This window comes from Tachypleus tridentatus, chromosome 2, assembly GCF_004210375.1.
Source record: "Tachypleus tridentatus isolate NWPU-2018 chromosome 2, ASM421037v1, whole genome shotgun sequence".
Taxonomy (NCBI): domain Eukaryota; kingdom Metazoa; phylum Arthropoda; class Merostomata; order Xiphosura; family Limulidae; genus Tachypleus; species Tachypleus tridentatus.
This window is the reverse complement of record NC_134826.1, coordinates 15,913,536-15,925,195: the sequence shown is the minus strand read 5'-3', so window position 1 is coordinate 15,925,195 and position 11,660 is coordinate 15,913,536. Positions and strand designations below refer to the sequence as shown.

Here is an 11,660-nt window from a genome sequence, read left to right as displayed (position 1 = left end):
TTGCATTAAGATCAGAGGTATTACTGAAGAAAGTATGGATGTGTTACATGGTTTTGTTTGAAAGCCATATAATACCGTATAGTAAAATCACTTTTCTCCCAGAGCAGTTCTGATTTCATTTTTTCTTCTGTCTCTCTATTTTTAACAACACCAGTTCAATTATGTACATAAAATACATGTCAATCTGCAGAATACTGCTAAGATAATGTATCCTGTTCAAACTTACACTGATAAGACATTCAGTTCTCATGGTTCCTTTGATAAAATTTAGCTTTCCCTAGATTACGAGTTTTAAAGATATAATCACATTATGTAATAAAAATTTTGTTCCTGGACAGTATGTGTTATTTCATAATTGTTTATGTTGTAAAAGTACAAAAAATTACCATTATTCCTTTCAAACTTTACTTTTGTGACCTGGATAATGAAATTTAGAAATTAACTTATTTTCTGTGTAAAAACGGGCAAATTTTCATTTACATAAGGTCTGAATAAAATGACATATGAATTAAGATTTACATGTATTTACACTAAAGTTATACAAAAATGTTTAGAAGTGAGTAGATTTTTGAGATTTGTTAGCAGCGTTCAAAGTCCAGTATATCTTGGTGGAAACTTTTGTCTTGCTCCTCTGAGTATGTTCATATGTTCTCCTTGAATTCACCAAGATGAGCATCAAGGATACGGACTTCCAGGAACATCCTGCAGCCCATTTTGCCATAGTTCTTCACCAGAGCCTCAACCTGTTCCACATAATTTTTGGCCTTGTGATTGCCCAAGAAGCCCTGAACCACTGCGACAAAGCTGCCCCATGTTTTTTTACTTCATATTGAGCTTTTTGGGGAATTCCGTGTACTCCAGGATATTTTTTTATTTGTGGTCCATTGAAGAAACCGGCTTTGACCTTTGCTTCTGACAGCTTAGGAAGGAAGAAGTCTTGAAGGTATTTGAAGGCTGCAGGCTCCTTATCAAGAGCTGTGACAAATTGTTTCATAAAACCCAATTTAAGTGCAACGGTGGGAACAACACCTTCTGGAAATCCACTAGTGGTTCAGACTTGACATTGTGCCTCCTCACAGTGAACTCTGTCTATTGTGGCCAGTGCTTCCTGTTGTAGTGCACTGCTGTGTTCCTGTTTTCTTAAAGGCATAGATAATAGGGAAACTTGGTAAAGCCTCCTTGAAGCCCCATCAGGAATGTCACCATTCTGAAGTCTCCGATAACCTCCCACCATACTCATCATACTTCAAGACTTCTACCAAGGTCTTGATGCTCTTATAATCCTCTTTGAGGTGCACCGAATGAGCCAGGGGAAGAAATGGATCCTTATTCCCGTTATGGAGCAGCACAGCTTTGAGGCTTCTACAACATTCTAGAAAGTTGAAGAAAATTCTCTATCAGCTACTCAGCACTGAATCTACCTGGAATGTTCCAGAAAATGGGTAAATTTGAAAATTTCATTATCCAGGTCACAAAAGTAAAGTTTAAAGAGTAAAATAGGTCTTTTCCATTTACTTTAGGCATAAGCAATTGGGAAATAACACTTTATGCCCATGAAGAAGAAAAAGTAAAAATTTTGTTACATAGTGTAATCACCTTTATAATTATCCTGTGAATTTGATAACTAAAGAAACTTAGACTACATCACAAGTTCTAAATGGAGCAGGTGACATTTTTGTATCTCAGAATGGCTGGTTAAGAAACCTGAAGATGACCTAGGAAGGTCAAAATGTTGTTCTCTCTTTATCAATAAAAATGTTAATACCCATACCAGTCATTCTGAGATACATTTTTATTTCAAGTAGGTTTCTTGTCATCAAGAATAACTTCACCAGGTGATCATCTGTTTTGGGCAAAACTGTTACAAATGAATAAATATTGGAAATAAATGTAATAAAATTCAAGCTCTGTTAAGATTAAAATATAGACCAAAAGATATGGTATTACAAAATGCACTGCCATGTAGTTATTGTATCATTTTCTATGCAAATTATGACCCTGAGTTCTAGAACACTTTGTGTTTGTATATTATTTTTGTACTTACCCTCTTTATGAGCTGGAATTCTCCCATCAGTTCCCAGTAGCAGCACTCCAGCCCTTTTGGTCACTCTGTTAAATGTGATATAATAATTTATGTTACATTTCATCCTGAAAAATAACTGGAACTTCACTCAATATTTATGAGCTTGTATTTGTATTGCAATAATAATGATGAAACAACCATCAAAAATAATATCATATGTATTTATAAATACATTTATATTTACATAAAAAATATTTATGTTGCTGATAAAAACATTTAAAATTTTCTGTTAAATCAATAAATTGTGTTTGTAGACATCAGATAAAAACCATGATGTTTGAAGCAATGGATGAAATAAACACAAGTATTTGTAATCATTCTTCTAAAAAGCCAATAAAAAAACAAATGATCAGTTTCAGTTTGGTTGTGTGTTACAGTTAAATTACATTTTACATTGGATTACATTTAACCATGTGGCTCATTTCTGCTTAAAAGTTGAATGCTGTAACCAGTGAATATTAGTACGATACACTCATAGACATGTGTATGTGTGTTAAAAAAAAGTTTAGTTTACCTGCTAGAAATCCCAGGAACCACTGTTAAGATAATTCCAGAGTTGTCAGTTTCACCAGCTAGAGAGAAAGAGCAGAAGGTTTGTAGATTCAGCAGGAAAATTAGCCAATAAGAAAACAGTTTCAAAAGAGCGTGCTTGCTCAGTTTACTTCTCTTTTTCATAAGGAGTAATAAAGCTTCAGAAATAATCAAATATGGAATGTAATGTGTACATTAAGGTTGTTTACTGTTTAACATTATTGTGTCAAATTAATATGTTACATGTAACAGGCTATACGTCTATACACTGGTTATATTTCATGACACCAACCAATACAGAAAAGCATTTTTGTGTGTAAACTTTTCTATTGGAATTTTGCTTCCGTCACAGTCTAGTTTACAATTAGTTCATCAAACAAAATAACTTAACGTGTTTCTCAGTTTGCATAGCTGTTGCTATAATGGTTTGAAGTTTACTTTTTTGTCATTCAACATGTGTCTTGTATCAACCGGTCTCAGCTAATCAGTAAATACATTTACTGCAAATTCAGCATAAATAGTTTTATAATAATTGTTAAATACAAACAAAATACACTTACCAATAAACTTGTCCACATTGGCATAATGTACCTGCAATAATAAGTAATTGATTCCTGAGTCTCTTCCTCCCACTTTGAAGCCAACACCTGAAAACGTACAACAGACATAAGAAGAAGCAATACTGGACGGTCAAGATTGGCTAAAACAAGTCGTATGCATCACAAATAAACAAATATATTTTCTTTCTTCAATGTGCTCACAAACCTGAACATATTTAATCTCAAATTGGTCTGTATGCTGATTGTATGTTCCATTAAACTCAAATGTTGAAGGGACAATTCACACTTCTTGGAATTTCGCCTGAGATTTCCTTTATTTGACCAATCCAGAAATTTCCTTAGTTTCCCTATAAGCATTTTCAAATGTCTTCCCACGTGATGTTCTGTCATTAAGATAAGACATTCCAGGCAGTTCAGAGAGGTTACACTCCATCAAAATAAAGTATGGAAACAGCTTGAATGGGAAGTGAAATAAACAATATATGGAGAAGCTTCAGGCATCATCAGCTTCCTGATCATGACACAAACTTGTCAAAACATAATAAATGTTTCTTCCATTCACAATGTTTCCATACTTTATCTTCTGAAAAATAGGTTCCTCTTCATCAGATTGGGACTTCCCTCAAAAGTAACTACTTCTGATGTTCTTTGATACAGAATACTTCCAGTACATCCTCACATCTTACTCTGTCTTCTCCAGAGTTGACTTGAATTTCATGATTTGTTGTGTTTATTACAATAATGGTGACATCTTTTCTACAGATCAGTGAGAGATCTTTCAGTCAATAATCCTCCGGAACATGCTGAAGTGTTTGGTTCTACTGTACTCTGTTGATTAGTCAACAGATGTAAATGTATTTATGAAAATACTGGTATGAACATTTCACTTCTTCATGGTACAACAACTGCTTCTCTCATTGTTACCAAAATTTCAATCTCTGGCATAGTAATTGTCATGTAATGCACAGGGATTTCCTGGTCATAGTCTGCAAAGCCATTTGAAATTAGCTTAGCCTTCAATCCATGTCTCTACAAGAAGTCAGCTCCAAGTATGCACTCATTTGCAAAGTAAATTATCCACATATCATGCAGTGTAGAAAAACATTCTACAGTGAAGGTAAGTTTCAATTTTTTACTTCTTGGCGTTTGTGACTACTTGAATAAGTGCAGCTGTAAAACCAGTGTCAAACAACATATTGCAAGGCTTCCCATCAATAAACCATTGGACTTATAGAGTGGTTTTGTTAAATAATGAATTTCTTACATCATATGGAGCAGGTGCAGTGTTCTCAGCTGAACTCTGCCCCACAATTCCAGCTACTTCCTGTTTTTCAATATGTTAACAGCTTTTTTTTTGTTTTTTTTATCTTGTTAGGATCAAAGATTCATCCTTAGGGTATTTTCTTCTTTAAGTATTAACAGCTACCAATTCTTCACAGCCTCAGCTGTAATGGACATGTTACCATCATTTATAATAATTATATTTTATTGATATCAACTATTAGAAGCTTTTGCCTGCAGTTCTTTACAGTATGTCCATTTGAGTGTCACCTGCTCTGGTTTATTTCCTCTCTTATATGTAACTAATTGTCTAATTAGTCCTTTCAGATTTTCTAGACTATTGTAAAAAAAGTTATATTTCAATACTACATGATCTGATGACATTGTACTTTTAAATGAGATCTTTAATTGATTAAGTTCCACCACCAACTGAAAATCTTCTTTTAACAATAAACACCTGCTTTGCTTTAACCTAACTTGCATATCCTTACCTCTTACTGCATATATTAATCAGTCATGTGCGAGTGGATCCACCATTTCATGTAAAGCACCTGGTTAAGATAACTAAGAAAGCCTTTCCACAAGTTCACCTGGGATCTGTTCTCTCCTCTCTATTCTGATCTTTGCTTTTGAATACTTCCCTCAGGCACCTGTTGGATAAGGCAGTTACTAGTACTTGACAGTTGTTGTGACTTTCAGGTGCAAGGTTGTTTAATGTTGCTAAATCTGGTCCTTTCAAAGAGTTGGCAAAAATAATAACTTATTGTTCACCATTTCACCTGTTGACTCTAGATTATTATGGTCTAAGTTTAATCTGCCTCCCATGGTATTTTCACATTATAATTCATTGGTGTTCAAGTGAATGATGTTGTCAAAATGACCGAATAAATTGTGGAACTTATTTTAATATTGTAACGGCAGTTGTATTCCAAGAAGGTTCTTTGGCCAAAGATTATACAGCAATAGAAGAAACAGGAGTACAAAAAGTAGGAGTTTCTATTCTATATGAGATAGTAAATAGTGTTTTATGTTGGAATTCTTGTGGAGATGTAAAAAACAAAACAAAAAGAGGTGTGGCTGGTTTGATCTTTGCATTTATCAACTCATTTTCCACATGTTTCATTCTGTCATTAATGTTCATTTCTATCTCAGTGATCTTCTTATAATTTTTCTACACATTATAGATGGTTTGCACTTCACTTTTCACTTTGTTCATTTACTTTTCTACTTTTTTAATTCTGTCTTTACATCCTTTTAGTATTTCTTTAATCTCCTTATAATCCCACTATACATCTCCAATACCTTCATTGATTGAGTATTCAATAAGATTTATGTTTTTCTTCATATTTACATATCATTTCTTTGCCTTTTAATTCTTCTCTGGAATTTCCATCTCTCACCTCCTGAACTTCTTTTAAATTTCAATAAATATCTTCCTGGTATTCTTTTATTTGTGTATTTTATTTCTTCTTGATCTTGTTTTAAAAGAAGGTTATAATGTGACGATCAATCCCATTACTCTTTGGTAAAAGAGTAGCCCAAGAGTTGGTGGTGATGATTAGCTGCCTTCCCTCTTGTCTCACACTGCTAAACTAGGGATGACTAGGGCAGATAGTCCTCGTGTAGCCCTAGAGTTGGTGGTGGGATGTGATGACTAGCTGCCTTCCTTCTAGTCTTACACTGATAAACTAGGGATGACTAGTGCAGATAGCCCTCATGTAGCCCTAGAGTTGGTGGTGGGTTGTGATGACTAGCTGCCTTCCTTCTAGTCTTACACTGTTAACTAGGGATGACTAGTGCTGATAGCCCTCAGGTAGCCTTAGAGTTGGTGGTGGGTTGTGATGACTAGCTCCTTTCCCTCTTGTCTTACACTTCTAAACTAGGAATGACTAGAGCAGATAATCCTCGTGTAGCCCTAGATTTGGTGGTGGGTTGTGATGACTAGCCACTAGCCATACTTATACAAGCTAAGTATTTTCGTCTTAACAAAATACTTTCCTACCATATGGTAGTATATGTACAAAACTTCAAGCTACGTACTTAAACAGAATACTTACCACTTTAGGCTGAACATCAGGCATTAGTAACGGAAGCTTTATTTCAGCGGAAACGGGATGTAACATACACTTTAGGCTTAACCACAAAATCCAAAATATTGTGACTGAATAGAGATTCTTCAGTCGTGATGAGGAAGCCATTTTAACTCCTGGTCCTGCACTTCGTCGATATGATATAAGAAATCGCTGCTGAAACGTGGGATGAAATTATATCGATTTTTTAAAGAGTGTTACATTTTAAGGATGTTGCTAGGTTGCCACACACCTCGAGTTCTACGTGTTTGACCCAAAGTGTCCCCCCTGTACGAAGTGAACAGCGAAAAAACAAAGTACTCACGTAATAACATACTGTTTCTGTGATTAGACAGAACAACAGCGCAAGCTTAAACAACCCGGGCTAACGAACAACTTGTTTGTGACGTTACAAGGTTCCTGAAAGAAAGTTTACCGGTTAATAAAAATTAAACACTGACCACTGATCGCTCAGAAATCTCGGTTAATGTAACGTTCAAGATAATTTACACATACAAATATTATAGTAATATTATGCTTCTAAAAATAGCATTATGTGATTGAGTCTTGACCTCAGTTCTGCGAAGATGTGTTTCTTCTTTTCCTGTTCCTTTGTTATCAAACTTTCTTCCTTTTCTATATAAAATTCTCTCATTTTACTTATCATATCACATTGTGTACACTTTTGCAGAAGTGCAAGTTTCTGTTATGACATCACCTTTCCACGAGTGGTTTCTTTCGTTTTTTTCATCGTTTCGTTTCTTTTGTATATTGTACATATAAGTTCGTGCAGGTAACATTGGACGCCAATGAACTGTCATGAAAACAAAACAAAAAACATAGTTATATTTGAAAACGACAAAGGAATATAACATTTTTTAACATTTGTATTTTCCTATGCACATAAAGTTGTTCAAAAGACACTATATCAGTGAAGGTCGACAGTGAAACAGGTGTAAGTATGAACGCTAATTAACGCTAAAAATGATTTTTCGATAACCGTGGCGGACTTAGCACAGACAGCTCATGCGCTAAACAACAAACGAGCAAAAACCAAAATGCCGAAGAATCGTTAGAAAAAAGCGAAAAACACTGCTTTCTATCTCAAAATACAAAACGAGTGTAACATTTTTACACACGTGCAAATATAACTTAAAGGCCCAGCAGAGCCAGGTGGTTGAGGCAGTCGACTCGTAATCTGAAGGGCTCGAATTCGAATCCACGTCATCAAATAGGGTCGCTCTTTCAGCCATAGAGACGTTTTAAAGTAAAGGTCAAGAGTAGCCCTAGAGCTGACAGTAAGTGGTGATAACTAGCTGTCATTCCACAAAGAGCCCTCGTGTAGCTTCATGCGAAATTAAAATTAAGACACGAAAAAAAAAACAACAACTTTAAAATAAACTTGTACATAATGCCAATCAACAATATATATTAGATATTTACATATTTTGTCTACAACTCGACAACAATCTGAATATTACACCCGAAAATAATATTTCACTTAATACGTTCAACAATATAATTCGCTTAGCAACTAACTACATGTAGAACACTTGACAACAGAATTCTATAAACTATCCTTACTCAACGTTTAAGCTGACTTTCTCTCGAGCAGTGAATTAAAATAAGATTTGAAAAATATTTATTTAGCTGAAAAAAGTTTTCGGGAAAAGAAGAAAACAAACGACTAACACAACTGATAAAGCATAGCTTATCAATAAGTCCCGAGAAAACAACTCCACCGGTTCTTCAAGCTTACCGGGTTCGTGAGGGACTCGAAGCGAAGGAGACAAGGCGACATTCTCGAGGAGAAATTTTCATTTAGCCTCGAATTTCGAGATAATACAAATACTTGTGTGTAAAGGGAAACATCTATGGAATCCACTAACTTTCCTTCTTCATCCCACACTAGGTAAAATGTTTACATTTTATACTGAGTGGCTGACGTTTGTATAGGCCCGAATGTTGTCCATGTGAATATGATGATAAATTCAAGTAAAGTAGGAAAAGTGAAGGCAAAGGCACGAACGTTGTGTTAACCTGTTGTTACAGTAAAAAGTAAGCAGACAGCACCCAAAACAAAGTACCGATCCAAACCGGCCCATTCAGAGTCGAGAAGGGCAGATGACTCAAGGTGCCCTAGTTGGGATTTACAGATCCAATGCCTCAAATTTTAGGTGGAGAAAGTGCCCCGAAAAAACCTACTTTCACTAGTTAGGACCGAGTGAAGCCCCTTCCAGTAATTTATTTTTCCTTCCCATTTAAAGTAGAGTTTGGGTAGTAACACGCAGAATAATCGGGTGATTGACCAATGAAAGTAGGTTTTCCAAAGGCACTCCCCCATCACACACACAACCAGTTTCTAGGAATATTTCCCTTCAAGTCAGACCCCTTTATTTTAATCTATATGTATATCTATTCAAACTTCTCACTTTTAATTTTAATTCCATTTATTCTACTTTATTTTTATTTTATTATTTAATTATTTTTAACATCTGCCGTAACATTTTTCATCTTGGAATATGATCGTAATAAAATCGATTTTAGGATTCGATTGTGGAAGCCATACAAAACGAATGCACTAATGAAAACAATTTCACAATAAAAGGAGATGTGACAACTTAAATACCGTCTCCCGATGGTGCAGCGGTAAGTTGGCAGTGATAATAAACAGTTTTACTTGCAATACATTTGTAAGGTATTGTATCAAGTCAAAATATCACACACTCACTTTGATTTCCTCTCATCGTAATTTGTGTATAATATTTTGATTTCATTTGTTTTTTGAAGGAAAACATTTACTCAACTACGATCAATTCTAAAATCTTTAAATAATTAAATTGTATTTCCTTTGAAGTTCATAATATCAATATTACAGTACTCTTTCGGCCTTCATTGTCAGGGGGTAATAGCCAGATGAAGCTTTGGATCAAAAGAAATATCATATAGGTTCGAGTATTTCCTCATCTTTCCAGGTTCCAATTCTTTAAAAATTGTCGCCAATGCTTTTGTTTAACATTTTAATATTATCTGTTATACCGTTTTCAGGTCGTTTACTCCAACCATTTTTGAACTATTCAGTGATACCAGTACCATTAATATTAACAATTGTTGACACGATATCATATCCTTTGTTATGAAATATTAGTTTAAAATCTTCAGTCTCTTTATCAGCATGTTGAATACAGCATAAAAAATTGCATCTTTTCTTTTTTACATCTCGCTCCATTAAACACATGCTGGACTTTCCTTAATTCAGCTGTACATCCTTATTTGTGTAAAACCTTTTTTTTCCTTTTTCTCTATTTCACCCAAAGAAAAAACCAATTACATTCACAGCCACAGTTTGCTACGTCCTTTGAACATAATGGCTTTCTTTATTATTTGTAATACAAAGAATTATTTTGAATAAGAATCACAATTTTATCGAGAGTCTATGAAATAGTTGTCAACAATTTCGATCCATTGACTTGGAGCAGCCAAAAATCCACTAAAGCTAAATTGTTGTCTTATTGGTCAATGACGTTTCTCAAGAAAGGAAACAAGAAAAGAGAATTTTCTTTACTGCAGATACGTGCGTGTGTTTTTTATCGCAAAGCCACATCGGGCTATCTGCTGAGTCCACTGAGGAGAGTCGAACCCCTTGATTTTAGCGTTGTAAATCCGTAAACATACCGCTGTGCTAGCGTGGAGCACTACTACAGATAGAGGCAGTGTTAAATAAGGTTAGACTGGAGTCTATTTAGAGCTAACTGGAAGTGTAACGAAGAAAAACAGCAACCCAAAACCAATAACTCAAAATGATATGCCACTTCTCATTCTTCGACTATATTTAGGTTCTCAGCTTTTCTTCCTTTTACAGCAGTAGTTTAAGTGAATCGAGCTAATGAAATAATAAAACAAATATTTTGTTCCATGTGATATTACCAAAAACTTTCTAAACTAAAAGCAAGATGAAGAAGGACTCTTTGAACTCTTATCACTCATGGTTTATTCAAACTTAAAATATGTTATTAAAGAAAGAAAGTTAAATACCCGAAACGTATACAGCTATGTCACAAATGAAAGAACCCTGGAAGTTAACCATATTTTGATAACGTCACATAGCAAACAGCTGCAAGTGCACCCCAAATACAATAATAATTTGTCTGCATGGCATGAACTGCAGTGCCAGAGCAACCGGACAGAATCCACTATTATTTGAAGCAGTATTGCACATCATTGAAATTGGGTTTCAAATTTTCATTTACGCCTTCCTGTAATTTGTAACGACAATTCCAGATGTACACATTTCTTGGACACTGGGTAGACAAGGATATGACGATTATCCTCGTAGGAACTTTCACTGAACCATCCTAAGGCTTCGTAAAATATGATGGTACTTGTATAACGTGTTTGTGCTTTGAATTCCAGGATATGCACTTTGGAGACATAACTACTTTGTAACGTATGACAGACAAGTTTTATACTTTGATCAGACAAGGGCACGTCAAGAGATGACAGGTATTACTGTTAATTTTTATGATATCAGACTATTTCTATTTTACTTATAATTTTGGTTGGACTTTCATTCTATCCCATGACATTTCGAAAGTGTGGTGAAGCAACAGTGAGTAACATAACGTCACTTCCATCTGATCCCAATATCAATTGGCACAACTTTCTTGGATAATGTTACATCCATCAGGAGACTGGAACCATGACGTTACTTTCACTGTTCATCCTAAACGGTGGCCTGTTATGGGTTCATCTGTCTTGTATGGCGTAATGCCATTTAGTTCTTGTTGGCATCCAACAGTAGAATCCTCTAATGGGTGCAGCCACCTGGATGAACCCATTGGTGGTGACACAAGCATCTTCGATGTTATGTAACAAGTTTCCTTATAAAGGATTACCCTCAAATTCAACCAGATTAAATACACAGCGAATCAAATAACAAACCTATGACAATTATTTTTTATCATCATTTATTGATGATTTGCCTCTACATACGTAATTAATACTCAACAAACAACCAGCCTTCTTCAAACACAAATTATTAGAAACTAAAGCCACTGTAGGTCAGACTCCAAACTTTTCGGAAACTTCTTGTGGTTGAAATGATGTTTCAGTTGGCTGTTGGATCTATCTTTAACA

The 11,660-nt window shown here is 35.0% G+C and overlaps 1 protein-coding gene across 1 annotated transcript; it reads right to left on the bottom strand.

Moving 5' to 3' along the window:
- Positions 1-11: 11 nt before the first annotated feature.
- On the bottom strand, positions 12-7,087 carry LOC143238658 (peptidylglycine alpha-hydroxylating monooxygenase-like). Its single transcript, XM_076479076.1, has 5 exons — positions 6,850-7,087; positions 3,175-3,261; positions 2,598-2,655; positions 2,045-2,109; positions 12-1,372 (listed from the first exon to the last, which is right to left on the bottom strand). Exons 1-5 carry the CDS (start codon positions 6,857-6,859, stop codon positions 1,200-1,202), a joined length of 393 nt encoding a protein of 130 aa, XP_076335191.1. The 5' UTR covers positions 6,860-7,087; the 3' UTR covers positions 12-1,199.
- Positions 7,088-11,660: the final 4,573 nt, after the last annotated feature.

Excerpts from the sequence above, each read along its gene's own strand:
- LOC143238658 (XM_076479076.1), bottom strand. Across the intron at positions 2,656-3,174 it reads CAATGTGGACAAGTTTATTG|CTGGTGAAACTGACAACTCT; the intron begins GTAAGTGTATTT and ends CTTTCTCTCTAG. Across the intron at positions 2,110-2,597 it reads GTTCCTGGGATTTCTAGCAG|AGTGACCAAAAGGGCTGGAG; the intron begins GTAAACTAAACT and ends CACATTTAACAG.